This window comes from Pistacia vera, unplaced genomic scaffold, assembly GCF_008641045.1.
Source record: "Pistacia vera cultivar Batoury unplaced genomic scaffold, PisVer_v2 Contig802, whole genome shotgun sequence".
In the NCBI taxonomy this organism is placed as follows: domain Eukaryota; kingdom Viridiplantae; phylum Streptophyta; class Magnoliopsida; order Sapindales; family Anacardiaceae; genus Pistacia; species Pistacia vera.
The window spans coordinates 173,280-196,674 of record NW_022196671.1 but is presented as its reverse complement, the minus strand read 5'-3'; the positions used below and the strand labels follow the sequence as shown (position 1 = coordinate 196,674).

Sequence of the window (23,395 nt, the reverse complement as noted above, 5' to 3'; positions counted from 1 at the left end):
AATAAATACAAAAAATTCTTAGATATTGATTTTCTTTTTTTTTGTTTTTAAATGGGAAAAAAAAAAAAAACATCCAAATTTCTTGCATTAGGAATTTGATAAATTTTGTTGATTTTGTTTGCATTTAGATGCGAGAGCTCATCTCTCAAATGTTGTGATAATTAATTCGTTCACATTACACTAATAATAAAGAGTAAACGACATTTTCCCACCCAAAGTTTGGCTAATTTTAGTTCCCATCTCTGGTTTCATAAATTATAGATTCTCATCCTTAAATTAACAGAAAACTGTTTAATCTAACAGTTAAAAGGGTAAAATAGTTATTTTAAAGATAAAAATTTCAGAATAACCTTTCACTTCTCAAATTCACCCCATCGAAAAATTTTAAAATAACCCTTGACTTCTCAAATTCACCCCACCAGTGATTTCAGGCCATTTCGGCCAGTTCCCGGTGCAACGACTTCTCCTGACACCACCATTACAATCCCCTCAACCCCCACATCAAAACCCCTAACCTCCCCTCTTGATTGAACCCCCCAATAGCCGGCTACCGCTCTTAGTTTTAGTCAGCGTTTCATCTAAATTCTGGCAGGTCTTGGTATTGGAAACGACCCCTAACACCACCAATAGCATCACTGGCTTCCCCTATCAAAACCCCCAACATCGTTGACAACAATTTTCCGTCAATCATCGTCGCCTCTCCCTTAGGTTTTTGCGTTTTGTCTCACCTTTCCAGCCAAATTCCCGCACCTCGTCGGGGTGCAATCAGGTGGAAAAGTTAGGGGTTTTGGTAAGGAGGATAAGGAGATGCTAATTGTGGTGTCACGGAGGTCCAATGGTATTGGAATCAAGCCAGAATTTTGGCTTGGCTGGGATCCTCTAGGGGTTATTTGAGAGAAATTTGAGATGTGGGAGTTATTTTGAGAAAAAAGTAATGGTGTTAATTTAAGGGTATGAATCTACAAATTATGAAACCAGGGGTGGGAACTGGCAGATTTGCCAAACCTTGGGTGGAAAAATGTTGTTTACTCAATAATAAAAGATGTAGTAACTGGTAAAATAGGATCTCTTATACACCAATTAAAATACAAAGTTTATTGATGTTACATTAATCGTTGAGTAACGTATAAAAGAATATCACAGTTTTATTATTGATCTATTGTAGGCTCCGCCACTATATATATTGCATGTCCTAATCCAAAAATATTATGGAATCGATGATTACTGTTAAATAAGAATTTTGAATAACATTATGCCATGTGTAGATATCAATGGTCCTACTTCAAAGTGTTTATTTAGTGAATAAACTTTTATTATATTTATTAGATTGATAATAAATAGATTTAAAGTGATCCTTCTCTTGAGTCTTGACCCAGCAATATCATGGATTTTTCAAATCATATAAATAAAATAAATACATCACTATCTAAGAGCTGTCTTCCTCTTCTCTTCTCAATCTTTCTAATAGAAATTTCATCACTTAATGAACTTGTCTTGTTCTTCTTTATTGCTTGCATGAATTGAATTATGTACATGCAGCCCTAAATATAAAATCTTCAAAATTAAATCTATAATCAATTCAACTTCATAATTCTAGAAATAATCTAATATACCATTAATGAATAATGCCATAATGGGTGTAAATTGTGAAAGTATTTTAAAAAATGCATATAGTTGCACCCATTAACAAACTATAAAACTAAATTCGCTTTAACCAAATCTAAAAATTTGCATTATTAAATAAAGTAAAAGAAATGAAGCAAGCAATAGGAGAGTCCCACAAGTCCAATGCATTATTGGTAATTTGGATGGAAATGAGAAAGGCAAATAGGACAAAGAGACAACGACGCCCTTGTCTATTTTGTTTGTTTTAAATATAATGGGAAATTGAAACATATCTTCCAACCACCAACTTCTTCGTAATATTATTTTCTTTCACTTTTAACTCATTCTTTCTCTCCATCCCTTTATTTTATTATATTTTTGTATTTATTCAACTTGTGATCGAGGGATACAAAATCGTGGTGGTTATTGTTAGTCTTAGGATAGAATACAAGTCTTGAGTATTTTTTTTGAAAGGACGCACTTGTGTATGTATTGGGTTCGTTTTCCATGCATAATAATGCTAACAAATGAAAGCTTGCGTTTTTTTTTTTTTTTGTTTTTTTGGTCATGAAAGACAATAAATAAGTTAATGTATGGGTTAGGACGCTTTTTGGAGTTAAAGCCTTGAAAAACATCTGAACGCTCAATAATAAAAAATCATGGAAACCTCGCAATAGACTTTTTTGGAGTGAAGAACGTTAGACTATGAAACCAAGTTTAACTACTTTTGAGTAGTGAATAATTCGATGAGACTATTAGATGTTTACTCAAAAGTCTTAGTTTGAGTCATTTTTTTTGTTACTAATAAAACTAGTTATTAGAGCTCTTATCCGGTTATAATTTCAAGTTTTAAGAGATTAATTGAGGTACTATAAATTGGCCCAGATACTCTCAATCATAAAATAATATAATAGGAACCAAGTAAATTACTTGGAAAATTCTTTACCCTGGTGATTGTCATTTATGTAAAACCTTGACTAGACAATATCAATTCAATTGCACCATATTTTGTCAAAATCATATTTACCTGAAATGATAAACGGCAAATCAAATAAGAGGAGAAATAGGGCATGCCCACTTTGTTCTTGTTCTCAAATTTAGCAAATATCAAAGAGAAGTGTTTAAATTAAATTTAACACAACATTTGCTATTGCTATTTGAGTTTGAGTTTGAGATATCCCAATCTCCTTTCTAGCTTTTACTGTACAACTATCTGATGTGATGAGTATAATTATAATTTTTCCCTGTTATTTCAAAGCTTTACTTTGTTAATTATTATTGCTGTTTTTCTCAAATATGGGAAATTATTGAATCAAAGCACATTATGCCTAACCTAACCCCACATCCTTCGATATACTCCAAAGCCCTTTTGTCAATAATGCTTCTGCTTCTCTCGCTTCTGCAATTTATTGAGCTCCACTCAATCTCTCATGCCACCAATGAAAAATTGAAGGATGTGGACTGGCTGGTATTAACTTATCCTTTTTTGGGGGTTTGGTAGGGCAGTCGGTGCCTCCAAATCCTATTGCAATATTAAGTAACATATATGACAAATGTGCTCTTAAAGTATGTACAAAATTCATTATTATATATATATATTTTTTTTTTTTTTTTGTTTTCCCCCGGGGGGGGGGTGGGACGTAATCCTCTTGGATTATCATCAATTTTACACCAACACTGATCTATATGTAATGTAGTTGGTAAATTATTTCTTTTATTAATTGATACAATTACAACAATTTTTTAAAATGTTATTATATATCTTAATTTTTTTTCTTTATATTTAGATCAAAATAATGTAATATTATTGTTTGGGAGTCCATGCGGATGATATAATAAGATAAAATAAATTTGATATAATTTAATAGTATTGATATAAAATTGTAATTGTTTTGTCATGCAGGATTATGTTTTTTTTTTTTTTTTTTTTTTTGACTTGGAATGGTGAAAAAGAGAAAATATTATTTAGCTTTATATGATAAATAAATATGCACAAAAATAAATTGATTTTATCATATTAAATTAAATGGTTTTAATAATACTCCACACACTTATTTGCTAACTATCACTATATACATCAATTTTTTTTTTTTCATTACATATTAGTATGTTCAATTAGTATTGATCATTCAATTGTAATAATAAAATATGCGAAAATGGGTGTAAATAGAAAATGATAATTTATCCCAAATTATTAATACGTACCATTTAGAAACCATCATATTAATATTACATCTCACATCGCCTAAAGAATGAATTTGAAATTCAGTTATACTCTTCGTTAAATAGATTGAAAGACCTTTAGGTGAAATCTACAAGTAACTTGTGTAGTGGACAGTTTATACTTGTTCTATTTGATTGGACCTGTGATCTACAACTGATGAGACGCCTTCTAGGTCAAAATGCTTGCGTAAAACTCTAGAACAACCCTTTGACATTTACTGCACCATCCATTTTTTTATTATATTAATATCATGTATTTTATGACCACCCCATAAATAAGTGGGAATCTTCTTTATTATTTTAGTGGAGCCACAAAATAATAATTGGGGAAGCCACCATTGAGAGTTTTCTCTATTTCAATCTTTCAATGAAATATTAACAAATGTTTGCAGAAAATGACTTCACTACTTGTATTATTTCTGAATTCTATCACTTCAAATACCACATGAAAATTGCAAATAACAGTGTAAGCCACCGAAATTGACCCTTTTTTTTTTTTTTTTTTAATTTTAATGTACACTTTCAACAAATCAGATATGACTACAAACAAAAAAGAATGCTTGTTAGGTTTCTTTCCTTTTCATTGAATCTTCTTTTTTTTTTTTTTTAAACCAAAAAATCATCCTTTCAAATTAATTATTCGACTCAAATATGATTTTGATCGACTTTCTTTATTTGATAATTGATTTCAAATATTTCTACTATGGTTGTTCCTATTAATTTTGAAATTTTTTAAAATATTTTAACCAAACATTATTTATTAATTTTTGTTGCTTCCCTTATTTCCGAAAGCAAGAATTTGAATTTAAATTATACAATAAAGAAAATTCAATATACCCAACTGAACTACTTAATTAATCCAACAATTAAAAACTCTTCTCTTTTTGTGGGTCACGGCGGCGTCAACTAAATTGCTTGTTAAGGATGTGTTTCGTGAATTATCTTTAATTATGTCCTGTCATTTGGCTTATCTTATGTCTCCCATTTCATTAAAATAGGTAAATTTATAAAGCATATCAAACGCGAAACATAAAAGTGCGTCGTTTATAATAGCTTAATAAAATTTATCTTAATATTTAATTTGTAACATGAGAATATATAACAATCTTAACATTGACATTTATAATAATTATCTGACTTTCAAATAAAAGACTTTTGATCATAACACCTTTAAACTTCCATCTCGTAAAAGTTTAAAATTGTTTATTAGATTAATACAAAAATTATATAAATTATGGTGTGAAAAATCTTTATATATATTAGGTGAGGTGAGGTGTTATGTATATATATATATATATATATATTGTCGAATGAAAGCGAAACAAAGTTTAAGTTGAATTGGATTTTTTTGTTATTTTCTAGAATTTTGTAGTCTCAAATTGTAGCCTCTTGTTTTTGCATGGACTGCATGTTGTTATCTACAACTTCTAGTGTTTTCACATTAATTCAAGAAACTCAACCTTATTAAATCCAAAGTTCATGATTTCAGATTAAGCATTTCTTTAATTTTCTGAATAACTTTTACGCCTAAATTGCATTGATAACTGCATTTATATATTATTAGGTTAGGTTATAATCAGCGTACTAAATTTGGTAAATACCTTAAAAATCAAGTATTGTTTTTCTGAAGTTACAACAATATTCTTAAACACTCACTTAATTTGGTAAGAAAAAGATTATAAGCATTAAGTTAGGTGAATTGAATGCAAAAATTGATGATTAATTATCATATCATAATTTGTTATGATTATTAATGCAATTATTTAAGTCAAATTAAGTAGATTTATTTCAATCTCTTGAATAACTCGTGATTATTCATACCTTGAATAACACATAAAGATAAAATCTTTTATGGATATGATGCTTTCAATCAACTTACATTAAAAAAAAAAAAAAAATACTTGTTAATGAGATCAGTCTGTTTGTCTTGTTAATTTGGTTTCTTAATATATAACAACAAAAAAATATAAAATATAAAAGTGGATCGTATGTTCTTGTTTAATATAGTGTGATAAGACAAAACAAAGTTGGTCAAGAAAGGATGAAGTAAAGAATATTTCAGATCGAATAGTAAAGCAAGTAAATATTTGAATTAATGAAATGTAGAGGAAAAATAGTAAACAATTTTGAAGAAAGCGAAAGAGAAATGAAGTTGAATGATTGGATTTTGTGGAAACCTATATATTTCACTCAAACAGAAAATAAGTTTGGCTGTAGAGTCATGCCATGCAGTAATTTATATGCTTTGCCTCTTTCTCTAAGTTATATTATAATCATCAATGAGTAAGTAAGACCAAGTACAAGATATAACTAGTAGGTGAGATATATCGATCTACTTTTGTAGTATTTTCTGAAATCATATTACAAATCTTTTCAATTTCATATTTTAATACCAAATTTGGCTTTTGGTGATAAAAAAAAAAACATATTTAATCTAGTGTCTATGTTAGAATAATATTTGGTCAGATAATTCTGTTAATGACCACATAATCTAGCAAATACTTTATTACAATAATTAAATCCTAACATTTGCGATAAGAAAAGAGAAAAAACAAAAAATGGTCGGTTGTTTCTCCATGTCATGTCTTGTATTATAACCATGTAAATGTTAAATGTCTTTTTCTATTAATTATTAATTTATGTAAAATAAGTAATGAAAAAAACTTGTAAAAAAGAGAGAGCCACCGACAATTGATTCAAGACCAAGCAATGGGCCGACCTTTCTCAACCCTTCTTTTATTTTGTAAATAAAATTGTTGTTGGTATAAGGACTCCCAACCTCTCACTTTGACATATTGTGATTTTCTATCTTGTTCTTATAATAAATAATATGTGTTATGCCTAAAAAGTCACGCTTATGTCAGCTCATTTAATGTCTTCTTGTACCAGCTATCAAGCCCATATCTCCAAAGATATTCTCACCAACTATATCTCCTTTCAAGAGATGAATGGACGAGAGTCTTCCATGTGTCAAGACAGCTTGCAAAACACTCATTACATTGAGTGTTTGGGTGAATAAATTGACATTTCTCTTCACGAAGAAGGGAAGCTGGAGGCTGGGCTGAGATTTGAGCTTCATTTTCATTCTCTCTCTGTAAACACTGTATTTCTTCCTCTTTGTATGCCTTACGGGCAAAATCATAGAAATAGTCAGTGAGCAATAAAATAACAGTAGATGTAGGAGTCGTTTGTTGCATCCGAACCACTATAAAAACCCCTCTTGCCAATCTTTTATTTATTTTTCTGTAAAATATATAAACTCAGCTCCATATTCAAATCTCATGTATCCATCACGTGTATTGGACGAAGATCCCGCTGTATATTTGTCTTCCTATTTTAGCTGGTCAAATATTTGTATCTTTATCCTAGCCTTAATTTACTCTGTCAAATATTTATGTTCCTCTTTTGTATCCTTGATTTAAGGACCTCTTTTGTATATAAACGCATTTTGTATTAACGATAATTTCAAGAGAGAATTGCAGCAGACCTCTCCTACTTTTGTCATGGTATCAGAGCGGTTGAAATCCTAGAATATTTCTTCACCTTCTCATCATGACTGAAGAAAGCCCTTTGAATTCTAGTACACCAAAACCTAGCCTATCAAACATGACTCAAACCAATTTTGATGTCTCATCACCCTATGCTCTTCATGCCTCTGACAATCCAGGCATAACTTTAGTAACATGCCTCCTCAAAGAAGACAATTACCCCACATGGNAATTCTAACCTTAAGAAATTTTTGCTCCAAAAATTATGATACTGGAATAAAAATATAGCAATGTTAGTTTTACAAAGACACATACAAAGACAATCCCTATCTTTGATTTTCATGATTTCTCTCTTTCTCTCTCTTTTTCCGTTTTTTCTTTGTTTTTTCTCTTCTTGTTGATGTCACTTTATAACCATCTTTATATGGGTCTTTGTAAAGATAACATTTTTCATAAAAATAACTCTATAAATAAAGTCTTACAAAATAAAGTTCACTAGACATCTTCTGTTCCATGAATTTTATAATTTTTGGTCCGAATCAAAACAATACAAACTTTGGCAGAATTAAACTAGACATATCAACGGTTTATTAAAAAAAGAATCAGGTTAAAACGGATTTAAAAACCCATTTCTTTCAAGCCCATGAACAATGCCGACAGGTTCTAGGCTTGAGAAATAATAAATAAATTTTTTATAGCTTAGAAAAGTTGGGGAAACAAGGTTAACTAACATGCTGCGGACCCTTAAATAAGATTTTTAAACCATTTTAAAATAGTAATTTAAATTCGTAAAATTAGCGTAGAAAATTTCAGGCTAACATAAAAAAATAATTTCAGAGTTATGTGAACGTTCAATTTAAGTTAGATTATTAGTAGTATGGAACACAACGCTATACACTTTATATTAGGGAATTATTAACTCATAATGAAAATCTATTCAAGAAACCTGATAGCGCATAGGCAGAGAATTACTCTACTGCCAGAATCCCGAATTATAATCTATTCAAGAAACCTAATAGCGCATAGGCAGAGAATTACTCTACTGCCAGAATCCCCCTTCAACAACGTTTCTTCATCTCCCCTAACACTAATCAACAACGATCGCTTAAAGAAACATTTAAGAGTGTGTTTTTTAGTACGTGAATAACTAAGAAGAGAGGGTTCTAATTTATAGCTCAACAATCGAGACTTTAAAATCATTGCATAAAGGGATAATATTTAATAAATCTCATTTTGCTTTTTAAAAAATAAGATAATTCTTCTTAAATTAAAATTCAATCTTAATCTGTTATCCCTTCTCCCTATAGTATCTCTTACCTTATCACCCTATTTAAACAAGAATTGAAATCAAATGCTAGTGTTTCATGTAAGGCCTATTGTCAACTACCTCCCATGAAACTCCAAGTTACCTCCAAGCATTGTTTTAAAACCCGATTCGATCAATCAAACCGGGAATCAGGGCCTTGAAAGCTTAAGATAGCTCCTTTAAGAATAATATGCTAAAAAATTAAGGTTATACAAAATATAAAAGGGCATCATATTCATATCTTATTGTTTAATAATGTGATCAGATGGTCAGAAAAGGATGAAGTAAAGAATATTTCAAATAAAAAAGCAAGTAAAATTTTAATTAATCAAATGTAGGGAAAAATAGTAAACAATTTTGATGAAAGCGAAAGGGAAATGAAGTTGAATGATTTGGAATTAGAAGCATAATTTTATGGCCCTCCTCCATGTTTGTTTGTTTTTTTGGTTATTAATTTTCTTATCTCACATGAATTCTAATAAATTTTAGGGCAATTCTATATGAAGGTTTGTTCTCAATAAATATTTTAGTGGTTTATAGAAACTTAGAATGAATAATTATGGTTTTAATTCTCTGTGTCCCAACCTTAAACCAAAGAATTAAAACCATCAAAGTTTCTAAAAATCACTTATAATATTTATTTACTTAAATAATTACAACATTTATTAAGAACAACCTTAATAAAGAAATAATAATATTTGTGAAAACAATAGAAGTGACTAAAGTCCAAGATAGTTCACATTAATAAATAAGTACAAAACGATCAAAGAATTTGATTTTAAGAAATTGAAGGTTTAATCCTTGATATTTAGCAAGCCAAGATTGGACTGGGATAATGTTAGCAACCTTGTTTTTGTCAAGTCTTTTAGACTGAAACAGTAAAAAAGGTTTAGTTAGCAGCTCCCATGCAATAATTTCATATTAATAACTTTATAATTCTTAAAAGCTCATCGACCAAGCACAAGAATACAAGTAGGTGAGATTTAAAATTTCAAAAAAGGAAAGGAAAATAGTTGGTTGTTTCTCCATGTCATGTATGTCTTATATACTTGAGGAGATGTTGTAAAAATGACACAGACACCGACAATTGATTCAGACCAGCAATGGACTGACCTTTTTCAGCCCTTTTTTTTTTATTTTGTGATTAAAATTGTTGTTGCTATAAGGACTCCCAATCTCCACTTGACTTTTGTGATTTCTGCAATTTTTTTTTTTTTATGACATGCCATTATATAATATAGGAGTTTATGCATGTGAAAAACTTGATAGCCGACCTAAGCGGAACCAAACACAACGATCGGTCTAAAATGGTCAAGGCCCTCCTTTTATCCACATACACGTACACTCACACAGATTCTAACACCATCTAAAAGGGCTAGTGATTAAACAACCACATAAATAGAGAACATAAAATAAATGAAGAACATGTACATAATGAAGAACAAGAACATAAATGAAAACATAAATAATAAAAATGTTAAAGAACATAATTAACACATAAATTAAAACAATTATCGGATCTTTTGCTACTATAACATTTTCAGAGTATTACAACACCCTTGAGGTTGAGGGAAACCTAGAAATATGAAAGAAACATGGAAGAATGTAAGGGAAGATGTGTAGAGAAAGTATGGAAATGTATGGAAAAGAAGGTGAGAGAATAAAAGTGTTTGCAAAGTTTTTACAACAAAGTTCCCTCCTCCTCCCGGGAAGGGGAAAGCCTTTATATAGATACAAAGGAGACAAGCTCTCATAAATGAGGCATTAAGTACAAGACAAACCTTTTTGACTTTGGTTTTTTTTTTTTTTTCATTAAGTAGCCTACAATTGTTGACAAAGCTAAAGCTTACAAACCTTTATTTTTTACAAAGGCTACGGGGGGGAATTACAATGAAAAGGCAAATTGCCATTTAGTCCACTCATATTTTACATAAAGGACACCAGCATTTAATTTAATTAAAGGCGCGCAGATCTTTAGTCGTTGACAAATTGGTAACGTGCCACGATTCTTCATCCTGGAAGTCGAGACAACCCATTGATTGAATCCAGTCAACAAGGATTTGTCGGGGAGAAGTATCTGGATGAGTATCCGAAGAAATGTTGGAATCTGAGATGTTGGCGCTACAGATGTATGTGGTGCATTCAAGTATTGTTGTCGCTGGATTTATGGAGATAGTAACACGAGCCTGCTGAAGCTCTTTTCCTGCACAGTATCTGGCTGTGAGTCTGGGTACCACCATTCGGGATAAGATGAATTGATCGGATTGAGCATTGATGGAACGTATGCATGGCTGTTGGCTTGGAGCAATTTCTCAGTGTTAGTCTAGAGGAAAGAATTCCCACGGAGCATCATCGTGAAAGGATGGCCATAGTGCATCTGGAATGATCTGATTTTTTTCAAAAATGATTTTTTGAATTGATCTAGTCTCAATAGGATGATCAAACATATTATGGACAAGATCGTATGGATAAGACGATGAAAAGTGGCTTGATGGTGAGAAAAATATATGCCATCAGATCGGATAGAGTGATGTCTGTGAAAAAAATTTATAGACATGCCATTTTGGAAGACATAGGACCTTTGTATCGGGCAAGTTGGTGAGCAACACAGATTTCCATTTGTCGAGGGGTTTGAACCATCGGAGAAAAGTCATCATAGAATGCAAGTCAGGGGTTGAGGTTGACTGGTATTGGGAAATTATTTTCAACATAGATGGATCGGGAATTGAATAGCAATGTGGTATTGATGTAATATATCCAAAAGAACCATAATAATTCTTCTGAAATATGATATCAAGACCTGGAGGTAAACAAAAGATTTTGAAAAAGGGTAATCTGGATGGACCCCTAACATATCATACATGGATTGACACATTTTTCAATGCATTGAAGTTGGTAAGAAAACATGAGGGTGGTAGCATTTTCATCAATGGTACGAGTTCGAACAAGGTCATCAAATTCAGGAGGTACATCGGGAGGACGATTTGGTGAAGAGGATGATGAACATGAACTGGACTGGGTTAATGGTTGGAACATGAAACATGGAAGAGGTTTGGATCTAGGGTCATGAAACCAACTTGTTTCGTTTAGGTCTGGATAAATAATCTGCAATGGTGTTGGTGTGACCTTTGATATGCTGGACGGTGAAGGAATATTTACTGAACCATTCTGCCCAGCGAAGTAACTGCTGATGTGGAACCTTTTCTTATGGAAACGAAGCATTTGATCAAAAGACTCATATCCGTTTCAACAAGAAAAGATGTCCAACAAGGTGGAATTCAAACCTTTCAATGGCATTTTTGATGCTAATACTTCCTTGAAAGTAGAATGATAATGCTGCTGGTGTGGTTTGAATTGTCCACTCTGGTATCCGCACAGATGTCGTACCTTGTCGTCATCTTGTTCCAAAAGTACTGCCACCCAATGAGTGTCACTAGCATCCGTCTGAAGAATGCGTTTCCCGAAGAAGGAATCTTCAATGGCTGTGTATGGAAGGATGAGCGCTTGAGACTCTTGACTGCATTTGTCTGCTTTCAGACCATTCTGGAGGATTCTTCTTAGATCTGGGAAAGTGGGAGTAGTGAAACGAGAAATGTTGGGGATGAAACAGCGATGTAATTGGCAATTCCCAAGAATTGTTGTATTTCTTCTTGGTTGTGAGAACATCTGGGAATTTTTGCAATTCATTAGCAATATGAGGCTGAAGATCATACTTGCCGTCAGCAATCACCATACCGAGAAAATCAATCTTGTTTGCCCCAATTGCATTTCTTCTCAGAGAGCATGATACCATAGTGGTGTGGATGATATCAGCAAAGTCACGAAGAAGACGTATATGAGATTCTTCGTCTTTTGAAAAGAGAAGGATATCATCGATATAAATGAGACATGTATGCAGAAGGGAAGCAAAAATCTTCGTCATGGCTTTCTGGAACAGGGAAGGAGCGACTTACAAAAGGCATGACTGTCCACTGGTAGTGGTGATTGGGTATAAAGAAAGCAGTCTTATGACGATCATCAGGATGAATTCCAAGTTGCCAAAAGCCAGCTTTGAGATCAAATTTTGAAAACATCTTTGCATTATGGAGATTTGCAAAAAGAACTTGTCTGGAAGACAGAGGAAAATTTCATCACGAAGGAAGAAATTCAAGGGCTGATAATTGATGACCAGTCTGAGTTTTCTCTGGCCTGTTCTGCCCGTTATTGACATTAAAAAGCTTCACATGCCCATTGAGAGTCTGTGGGTTCAAGCAATCCTTGAGATAAAAGCTGAGTAATTCTTGTTGGGCGAGAGAGATGTTCTGGTGACATGCCGGAATGACTAGCTTTAGTGGGATTGATATCTTCGCTCTTGATGAATGGAAGACGGATAAAGAAATCTGAATTCTTCCATAATGGATGAGCACATTTAGTGAGAAAATCAGCAGAGAATCTGCGCAAGAACGAGAAATAAGCTGGTTCTTGATCTGCTCAATAGGATTGCCTTCAATCTGGAATAAATTAGCGTGTGTGGTCCAGGATTGGAAAAACATCTGTAACGAACACCATCAGGGAGGATTCTAGTTATTGAGTTTAGAATAAACATCAAAACCTAGAACCATGTCTTTACCAGGTAGATCGGAACCAAGAACTTTATGAAAAGTGAAACATCTGGGAAAATTGGATTTTAAGGGTTTGCTAAAGAGAGTAATGAAGGTCTCACTATTAGCAGTGTAGAATATTTCCTGATGAGGTTCCACTGAGAGGTGGAAGGATTTTAGGGTTGATAATAGTACGAGTAGCACCAGTATCAAAGAAGCAATGAATGAAAAAGGATTTGAGTATTTAGTAGGGAAGATCTGAACTTTTGCTGTAGGTATATGACATAAGAAGGCTAATGATGGAAGGGATTGTGGTGCTTGTTGGATATGGTAGAATAGTGACAATTCTGAATCAGAGTACTCAGTATCAGTGGCTGCAAACTGGAAAATGGTGTTGAGGTGGGTTCGTCATCCATTGAAAAAAACTTTCAACATCACATCAGAAAAAATGATATCTGTGAGCTGAGAAAGTTGTTGCATCATTTTGACGACTGCTTAGGCTTGTTGGACAATTTTTGGCAAAATGACCTGGGCGGTTGTAAATACACCGATTAGCACGTTTGCCTTTATGTTTCCTTTTGCGAAGAAAATTGCGGTTCTTGAAAGTCGAAACTTGCGTCGACCCGAGCATTGGGTGGAGAAAACTTGATGCGTCTAGAATGAAACTTTTCTTGGTAGGACAAGAACATGAGCGATCTGATTTGCACTTGATCTGCAAGTCTGGTCGTTGACAAACCTTGAACTGTTTAGAACGCTTCATATATCATCAAAAAATTGTTTTGAGAACAGAGCTTTTCCAGAGCAAGAATAACAAACTGGTAAATTTCACCAAGAGAAGTAGAGCCAAGTTGTTGTTCTGGGACTGCATAAGCTTGGTTGCTTCATGACTTAGGGATTCAGGATTGATGCCAAAAGGCTTGCTTCATATTAGGATCATCCATACCCTAAGTATATGATACCTTTTTACCATCTCTTTATAATGCTTGTCAAGATCTTTCTTTTTGAGAGAACAGCATCGCATTAAAATATCTCTCTGACTTGGTCTCACTAAAGATGAGGTAATCCACAGAACTCATCATACAGGAGATACAGGGCTTGGTTGATATCTGGCATTTGGATGAACAAATTTTGTCTATACTCCTGAAGACTTATCCACCAATCACGGAGAATGCCTCCAAATCTAGCTGTAAACTGCGTAAGTACAGTAGAGACTTGGGCATTAGGTTTTAGCATTTCAGCTTGTAACCAGGCCTGAAATTCATACATTCGAGCTCTCCATTTGGTGGAGGAAGATCATCGACAGTAAAAGTGTGGAGCTTTGCTGAAGTTGTATAAGAGTCACGTTCAGCCGGAGTATGACGAGATTGTCGATCATAGGCGGAGAGTCTGGAATGGAGTCATCACCTTCAGGCATCTCATCATCGATCTCAGAAACAACAGGTGGTCTGGACGATTCAGGTTGATGGGTCATCAGTTGGGGATAAACATGAGGATGTTGATCAGAAGTATCACTGTCAGAGTCAAATTCACTTTCAAATGATTCATCAGGTGAAGGTATAGTGGCTTCGTATTGATTCTGTTTGGAAGGTTGATAGAGAATCCTCAGAAAGACCCGAAGCGGTAGACGTTGCCTTTCTGCCATGTCTCGCAAAAAAGAGCTCATAAAATGGAGGAGACAGGATTTTCGGACGAGTCAGGATTAGCAGAAGGTTGGCGGTTTTCCATCATCATTATGTGCATTGGAGCCTTATCCTTAGATAAAAGACGCTGAGGCTTAGGAGATGGAGGATCTGAGTGACTGGAAGAGAAAGAGTCAGGAATATCAGCGGATGGGATCCGCGGGTTAGCAGAATACTTTTCTCTCTTCTTTTGTTCTCGTTCCAGCTTGATCTTTCATCACGTTCTTTACGGAGCTGGCTATAATTCAGTGTGCCAAAAGCTTGAACAGCACCAGAAGGGATATGAGGTGAGACTAACGGTTGGCTAATTTGGGAAAGGGGAAAAAGAGGGTTGTGGCCATGCTGTGTGGAATCGAAAGGGTTTGGTACCAATGACATTTCAGGAAAAGTCTGTGGTTGTCTGTTGAGTTTTGCTTAAAATATTCCGCTGAAGCGATGCCATTTGGGTTTTTAATGACTTCATTTCTGCTTCCTTCTGAAGAAACTGAGCTGATAGCCATGAGAGCTACTGACAATATGCATTAATCTGATGGAGCTGATCAATCGGTTTTGGAGATGATCAAATGCTTTTGTAGCCGAGAAATCAGCAGAGTTTGGTTTGAGATGAGAGTCCACCTGATGAGTACTAAATCCAGTTTTTGTTCAAGCTAGTCATGGTTTTGTTTTGGGCTAAAGCATTTTCAGTTTGCCAATTGAGAACTGCTTCAGCTTGGGAGAGTTGGGCGTGGATCCATCAGGTTGTATAACTTTGGAAGGAACCACTTTTGGTGTTGAGTGGCAGTTTCTTGAAGGAAGGAAAATCTGTGTCATAATTGGAATGTTGTTCTGTCTTTGTGGGCTCAGGGGATTGGATCATCATGACGGACTGAACAGGTGGATATGAGCAAGGGTGAATGGGTTGGTTTATGTTCTTTGGCAATCCACCGCAGAGACTGTTGATACATGGTAAAGGTTTGTTGATAGAAGGTGATTTTGTAAGTTTGGATAGTTTTAAAGGTGATTTAGGTTGAGGTTTCGGAGGGATGTCCCATGAGGGATTACTGGATGGTGGAGAATATTTGACATAATAGTCAAATTTACCAGATGGTTGACCAAGAAGACCAACTTCCGGATCATGTTCTTCAAAGCGGGAATGAAGATCTGTCTGACTGCAGCGAGCTTTCTTCTTTTTCTTGTTGAAATAGGTTCGTCTTGGAAGATAATGCTCACGATTTCCCAAATAGGATCATCACGGCATTTGAGCATTGGCAGTCAAGATCAAATGGAGTGTGACCAGTGACTGGATCATTGATGGTAGACAGGAGCACCAGATTGTTGAAAAAAATGAATCGAAAGTCCAAGTCCGTACTGGGTAGTGGGTCTGACCGGAGTAATCATGAATTGAGTTTGTCGAAAACTCAAAGGTGGAGCACTGGGGTTGCTGGAGACTTAAATCTGATAGTTGTTGTTCCGTCACTGTTGTCATGCATGGTAGATTCGTTAGAAACCACCGGAGTCTCTTTTTTGTTAAGAACTGTAACTCGTCACCCAAGAGTCGGGTAACAATTTAATCAAATCATCTTGGAAATTTGCCTGGGAATATTGATGCAGTGAGGAGTATTCTGAGAGTCAACAGTGAGAAGTAGTGCATCAGTAGTCGTAGGGATATCGAGATCAAGAGCATGGTCTTGGATTCGCCAAACCATTTGATAATGCAAAGTAGCTGCATACATTCCTGGTTTAAATCTGCACCAACAATCTGTAATTGAACTTTAAGAGCCTTAGAGCAATGAACATCAGAGAGAGACATATTGAAATTGGGAAACAGTGTCATGATGACTGTCCCCGCATTCAAAGTTGTCTGTGCTGTCGATACAAGCATGTTGATATTGGACAAATCTGGTGTCCAATAAAGCAATTCGAACTGAGACAGGAAGTCCTTTTCTGCCATGATAAGAGAGAGCGAGGGATAGCGCCAAAGTGCACATGAGAGTATCCTTCACGGATCCATTGAGTAATGGATTCTTGAGGGATTTCTAAAGTAACATATTGTTCTTGGGATGTGGCTGGAATTGACACTTGTCAAATGTACTAGTCTGGACATACTCTTAACTGGCTTTCTGGAAGGACGTACAAGAGTTTTAAAGGTTTTAGACAAAGAAGACGGAGACTTGGAAAAGGCGGTGTAAGGATTTACAATGGGGGGAATAGTGTCTTGGATTTTTTGTTTTCTGGGATATAAGATATTTCATACAGACTGTCTACTTTAGAAGAAGATCTAGATAAACTAGTATTTATGGGAGCAGTAAAAGTAGATAAAGCTGAAGAGGATTCCATGGACGTAAGTTCAACCTCTTGGATGTGTAATATCACCTCAAACGGTAAAGATACACAAGACCCGAAAATTACATAGAAACACAAGTGAATAAACAGTGAAACAAAACATAACATATGAAATAGAGAAAGTTAACATAACCAAAACTTAGAGGAGCCAATATCCGAGGGGAGGTAATCCTCCGCACACGCAAAAATGGAAACAATAAGTAACTTAAAGAAAAAAATATCCGGGGAGGTAATCCTCCGCACACGCAGAAATTGGAAACAATAAGTGGATGGTAGACCTTATAATGGCAACCATATGAATAAAATATATTTCTTGTATAATGTGTAATCCAAGTTCTTTTTATAATTTATTGATGAATCAAACATCCATTTAAAACAAATAAAATTTAAATGATGAGAGTACATTATGCATTAAAAAAAAAAAAATTGTATTTTTAAGTTTGAATAATTACATGAATTTGTTATCCATATTTTTATTTAATAAATAACATTTCATTTAGCTACTTGGTGTTTGAGTTGGGTTTCATTAATCATTTTGGCCCATCAAAAACAATAACAGTTGCGCTGCTTGCCCAGAAATTAAGCTAAGTGCCTAAAGAACAAAATATGGGCATTTCTCATTTGCAAAATCAAAATAACTCTACGTGCAACTACAACTCTTGATTTCAGACACAGTATTTTTTACTTTAATAAGGGTGAACCACCTTACAAGAAGGTAATGGCGTTAGGTCACTCTAGAGCCATGTTCTTCCAAGGGCTTCTACAACATTACACAGCCTCCCAGAGCCTTCTACTATGTTTTGGATCCTTCCAGGACCTAACGCCATGTTTCAGAATCCTCCATCGCTATGTGAGAATACCTTCCACAGGTCGGGAACTTGCGTTGTCCTTTCGTAAACCCGCTGTGTCATTCCTGTGGAATCGGGAACTCATGCTGTCCCTTCATAAACCCGCTATGTCGTAGGGAACATCTTGGCAACCCTTTAGTCAAGGACTACAATGGAGGATAACCGATAACATTATCCCCAAGAAGCTAAATCCTTAAATAAGTAGTAATTTATGTATTTACAAATTCCAACTTAACATTCATCGCTGAGTTAATTCTGTATGTTGAAACATCGAGCTTAACAACATAAATGTCATAACATTCATTGCTGAGTTGATGTTGAAAAATGAGTAGCAAATCAAAGTTAAAAATGTGACAAACCAAACACAGCAGCAAACCAACCAGTAACCCAGAAGCGATGTACAAGTAACAAATAACAAAAAACCAAGGTGCTTGGTGTACTGGCTTAAAAGAACGATTTTCGCTCCCGAGGAAATTATTCAATTGCAAAAATATCCTTCTTTAAGTCATCGTGATGTACAAATCAGAGTTGAACTTTTCTGATAATTTCCGAAATCACACACTGCTATGCAAAATCATCTCCATAAAATTCTAGATATAACATAACTCTTAGGCTTTCTAACTCCTTTTCATAGTCAGGACAGATTTTAAATCAAGAATACAAACCAAATTGATCTTGAAACTTTTTCTAAAGTTTTTTCTCCAATTTTGTTCTCAAGTATTAGATGCCTCCAGTGCAACTCTAAAGAGACTTTTCTATCTAAACACTCTCTTCCCCAAAGTTTGAGCTTTAATTTTATTGACATTTATACACAAGGGATTGGTTATTTGAAGCCTCTTATCTAATACCTCCAATAAAAGATGACATTCCAAACTTATGTCAAAAACTAATATCCTATCTCTTTACAAAACCTTGTCTCAAATTCTTTCATCTTATTCAGTCTTTTTGTAACTGTAAGAAATAATATCATTTTATCCGAATTTGAAATCCACAAAGTTACTCCAAATTCATAGTTTGAGGGCGTTATGCCAATCCTTAAGCTCCAAGGTAAATGTTAAGCAATCCTTCTGAAATTAGCAACAAGTCCTATTCAGAGTTATTCTCATTATGTAAAATTGTAACAGAACTTATGAGTCATAGATACATGCATAATTCTAGAGAAAGAACTGCTTATTCCATTAGAATTAGAAAGGCCAATGCAACTATAATGAAATATAAAAAAAACTTATATTGCAGCAACTATCAAATTTGAATGGCCAAGGCTCCCACTGTTTTTATGTTCTATATAAGAAATGAAAACAAGGCTCTCATTGTTAACCACCATTTACAATCCTAAATAAATATAGCTTTCCACATGCTACCCACCATTTAGTAGATAAATAGTGAATACTCACAATGAATTTAATGAAGATCTGTGCAATCAAATTTTTCCAATTTTCCAATGCCTAAAAAGTTGTCGAGCTGGACCCAATGCTACCACATGCTGGGAAATCTTGCAGAAATACAACCCATTTCCTGCAGAAATTAAAAGAAAATAAGAGATCAATGAGAGAAAAACTATAAGTCTCATTTGATTCTTTTAAGACCAACAAATATAAATCATTTGCAAAAAAAAAAAAAAAAAAAAAAAAAAAAAAAAGAACTAACGACAATTAGACCAAAAGTTTGGAAACAAAACAAAATCGAAAAACAACATACCATGAAATAAATATCTAGAAAAAAGAAAGAAAAGTAACTTTAAGGAAAGCATAGATCATACTAGGAGGAAACATCATTTTGAATTTAGATNAATGCCTAAAAAGTTGTCGAGCTGGACCCAATGCTACCACATGCTGGGAAATCTTGCAGAAATACAACCCATTTCCTGCAGAAATTAAAAGAAAATAAGAGATCAATGAGAGAAAAACTATAAGTCTCATTTGATTCTTTTAAGACCAACAAATATAAATCATTTGCTAAAAAAAAGAAAGAAGAAGAAGAAAAAAAAAGAACTAACGACAATTAGACCAAAAGTTTGGAAACAAAACAAAATCGAAAAACAACATACCATGAAATAAATATCTAGAAAAAAGAAAGAAAAGTAACTTTAAGGAAAGCATAGATCATACTAGGAGGAAACATCATTTTGAATTTAGATAGAACATCTATCACGGTGACATCTCTCCACGGCAAGGTTAGGCATTCTGAATTATTTCAATTTCACGGCGAAAATCTCCTACTTACCTTAAGCACAATATTGGAATGTGTCATATTTCAATATAAATATTCAATGCTTTCCTCCATAGGCCATTAGGCACTATAAAGTAAACTTCACCTAACTTATAAAGAGATTATGCTATTACTAGAGCGGTTTACCGGCTTCACATGAAAATGAGCGAATTGTTCAACAAAGTATACCTCTCCAAAGGCACCTTTTCCAATTATGGTTAGTTGCGTAAAAGTCATAAGTTCAGATTGCAGCCTGATATACTCGGTCCCTCTCGATTCCAAATTCCTTAGCATCTTTTGTTGTTTCCACTCAATATCTCAGCTTCTGGCAGTAGCATTTGAAGTGCTTGATGCTTAAACAAAGTCGGATAAAAATTTCTTATTATATATTTCAAAATCAGGAAAAGGGGAAAAAAAAAAAAGAGAGAAGAAAAGAATAGAGACTTGCTTTACATGCGGCCATTGCTAAGCATAAACATATATGTTTAATATATCAAGTTTTGACATTTTATTTAAACTGATGGCAATATAATTCTAACAGCAAAACCAATAGCCTTAGTTGACATCCCTTATTATTTCATAACCATGATGAAAAAAATCATTATAAATCATACCTCTATTTCCAGCTTCTTCAAATGCTCATGCTTCCTCAATGTTGGTAATATTTTAGCAAATGCCAGCAGGCCCAACACAATTTAACACTCAAAATGCCATCTGATTAAACCAATATTTCTCACTCTTGTTTAGTGCAGAATATCCTCTCATTAAATTTAAAACTATTGTCAAGGTTTTAACTTGACATGGTAATTTTTGGACAAGGACCTAAGAGTAGCGTTAAAAAAGGCTCCTCCTCTACACTTATTTTCCTGAGATAAGAGGAACATAATAGCATATTTAAAGGCTTTTAGAAAATCTTCAACTAAGTATATCCTTTAAAGAAACTTCAGCTGCTGCCCAACCTATAATGTTGAGCATACACTTTATCTCTCCAATCCTTGCATGAGAAAATTTCCCTACTGTAAATTTTTCAAAATTTCCCTTCACTTCAATCATACTATGGGCAGGCTCCTTCTTTAGCCCACTACCCTTCAACATCTTCCTTACCTCCGCAACATCACTCCACATTGCATCTGAAGCATACATGTGGGACAGTAGAACATAAGGCGAAGTAGTCACAGGTTGAAGTTTTAATAGCTGCTCAGCTAAACGTTTCCCAATGATGACATCTCCATGCAGTCGACAAGCAGAAAGCAAGCTCCCTAAAACTACTGGATTTTGGCCAAAAGGAGATTTTTTCATGTACTCCTCGGCTTCCTGCAGTTTCCCTGCTCGTCCCAACAAATCAATAAGACAAGAAAAATGCTCTATATCAGGGGCAATCCTGGAGATTCTTTCCATAGAACTGAAGTAAAACTCGCCCTTCTCCACAAGCCCTGCATGATTGCAAGCCATTAAAAGTCCAATGAAGGTAACTGAATCTGGATTCACCCCCAATGCTTTCATCTGCTCAAAAAGTTCTAGGGCCATCTCTCCCAGTCCATGATTACCATATGCAGTAATGATGGTGTTCCATGAGACAAGATTGCGGTGAAGCATCTGGTCAAATACCTTGTATGCATAGCCAATTGAACCACATTTAGCATACATGTTCACAAGCGCATTACCAACTCCCACATCTTGATTGAGCCTGGCCCTGACTAGATGACCATGGATCTGCCTGCCATGGCGAATTGAAGCAAGCCCAGCACAGGCAGCAAGAGCACTAGTAAAAGTAAACTCATCAGGCCTCACAATATACTCATTTGACATCTCTTTGAAAACTCTTAAACCCTTTTCATGATCCATACAGTGAGAGCAACCAGCTATAAAGCTGTTCCACGAAATAACATCTTTCTCTTCAATCAGTCTAAAGACATTCTCCGCTTCTTTCATCAAATCAAATTTCGAGTACATTGTCATTATCACATTGCCAACAAAAGCAGTGGAATCAAGTTTAAGCTTCAACGTTTGACAATGCACCACCATTCCCCAACGCAAATCATTCATATTTACGCAACTCTCCAACACTCCAGCAAACGTAAACCAATCCGGCACAAGTCCTTTCTCGTGCATAAGTTTAAAAATTTCCAATCCTTTCTCATACTCTTTGTTTTCCACAAACCCAGTAATCAAAGCATTATAAGAAACAGAATTCGGCTCCAACGCTTCATCAAAAACCAACAAAGCATCACAACAATGACCACATTTCATGTACATTGACATAATCGAATTGAAAACAAAACAGATAGAAGCATACCCCAGCTTCACCGCTTGAGCGTGAATTTCCCGCCCAAGCGCCGCAGCCTGAAGGCTCGCGCAGGCGCTTAAGGCACTGGCAAAAATGTAGTCATTAGGCATAAGTTGCATTTTTGAAAAGAGTTTGAGAGCTAATAGATGATCCCCAAACTGGGCATACCCAGAAATCATAGCTGACCAAGAAACGAGATTTCTCTCAGACATTTCGTCGAACAAGTGCCGGGCAAATGAAATTTTGCCACACTTAGCGTACATGTTGAGAAGATGGTTGGATAAGAATACATCAGATTGAATGCCTGTTTTAAAAACAGCGGCATGAAGGGAAAACCCTTGACGAAATGCTTTGATTTTGGAGCAGTGTTGCAGAACCGAGCAAATTGTTTCAGGTAGCATTTAGATGATGCCTTGACTTATTTTGTTCTCCGTTTCGTTCGGGTTTTAGCAATCCCGACAGAAGTAAATATTTTTGGGTCCAAAATGAAGAAACATATAAATTAACTCTAATTTATTAGAAACCTAAATCAATTTAAATCGGTTTGGTTTGATTCGGGTTAATGAGTTTAAGTTTGATAGAATTTATTTATTTATTTTTCATCTTTGTCAAGTTTATATTACGTACCATTGAAGAATTTTATTTTTTAATACAACTAATTTTTCTAGAAAAAAGTTTTTAAAATTTTGATTAAAAATCCAAATGTATCATTTATTGACTTCAAGAATTACATAATAAGTACATATAATAGATTAATTCATGATAAATTTATTCGAAATGTTATTATCACATTATTTTTAAGTTTTTCGGGTTGAAGAGTGTACTCAGATCAATCTATTTATTTTTTAT

At 34.4% G+C, this 23,395-nt stretch overlaps 1 protein-coding gene across 3 annotated transcripts; it reads right to left on the bottom strand.

The window, feature by feature from the left end:
- Positions 1 to 19,287: 19,287 nt before the first annotated feature.
- Positions 19,288 to 22,998, bottom strand: LOC116117294 (pentatricopeptide repeat-containing protein At2g13600-like). Of its 3 annotated transcripts, none has more exons than XM_031403329.1 (3): positions 20,874 to 22,998; positions 20,449 to 20,612; positions 19,288 to 19,566 (listed from the first exon to the last, which is right to left on the bottom strand). In XM_031403329.1, the coding sequence occupies exon 1, from the start codon at positions 22,945 to 22,947 to the stop codon at positions 21,175 to 21,177; it is 1,773 nt and encodes a 590-aa protein (XP_031259189.1). In that variant the 5' UTR covers positions 22,948 to 22,998; the 3' UTR covers positions 19,288 to 19,566; positions 20,449 to 20,612; positions 20,874 to 21,174. The 3 variants fall into 3 exon arrangements, with proteins under 3 accessions (XP_031259189.1, XP_031259188.1, XP_031259190.1); XM_031403328.1 differs by lacking the exon at positions 19,288 to 19,566 and adding an exon at positions 19,841 to 19,915; XM_031403330.1 differs by lacking the exons at positions 19,288 to 19,566; positions 20,449 to 20,612 and adding an exon at positions 19,841 to 19,915.
- Between the last annotated feature and the right edge of the window lie 397 nt (positions 22,999 to 23,395).

Bases quoted from the DNA above. Each gene is read 5' to 3' on its own strand.
- LOC116117294 (XM_031403329.1), bottom strand. From the start codon at position 22,947: ATGCTACCTGAAACAATTTGCTCGGTTCTGCAACACTGCTCCAAAATC.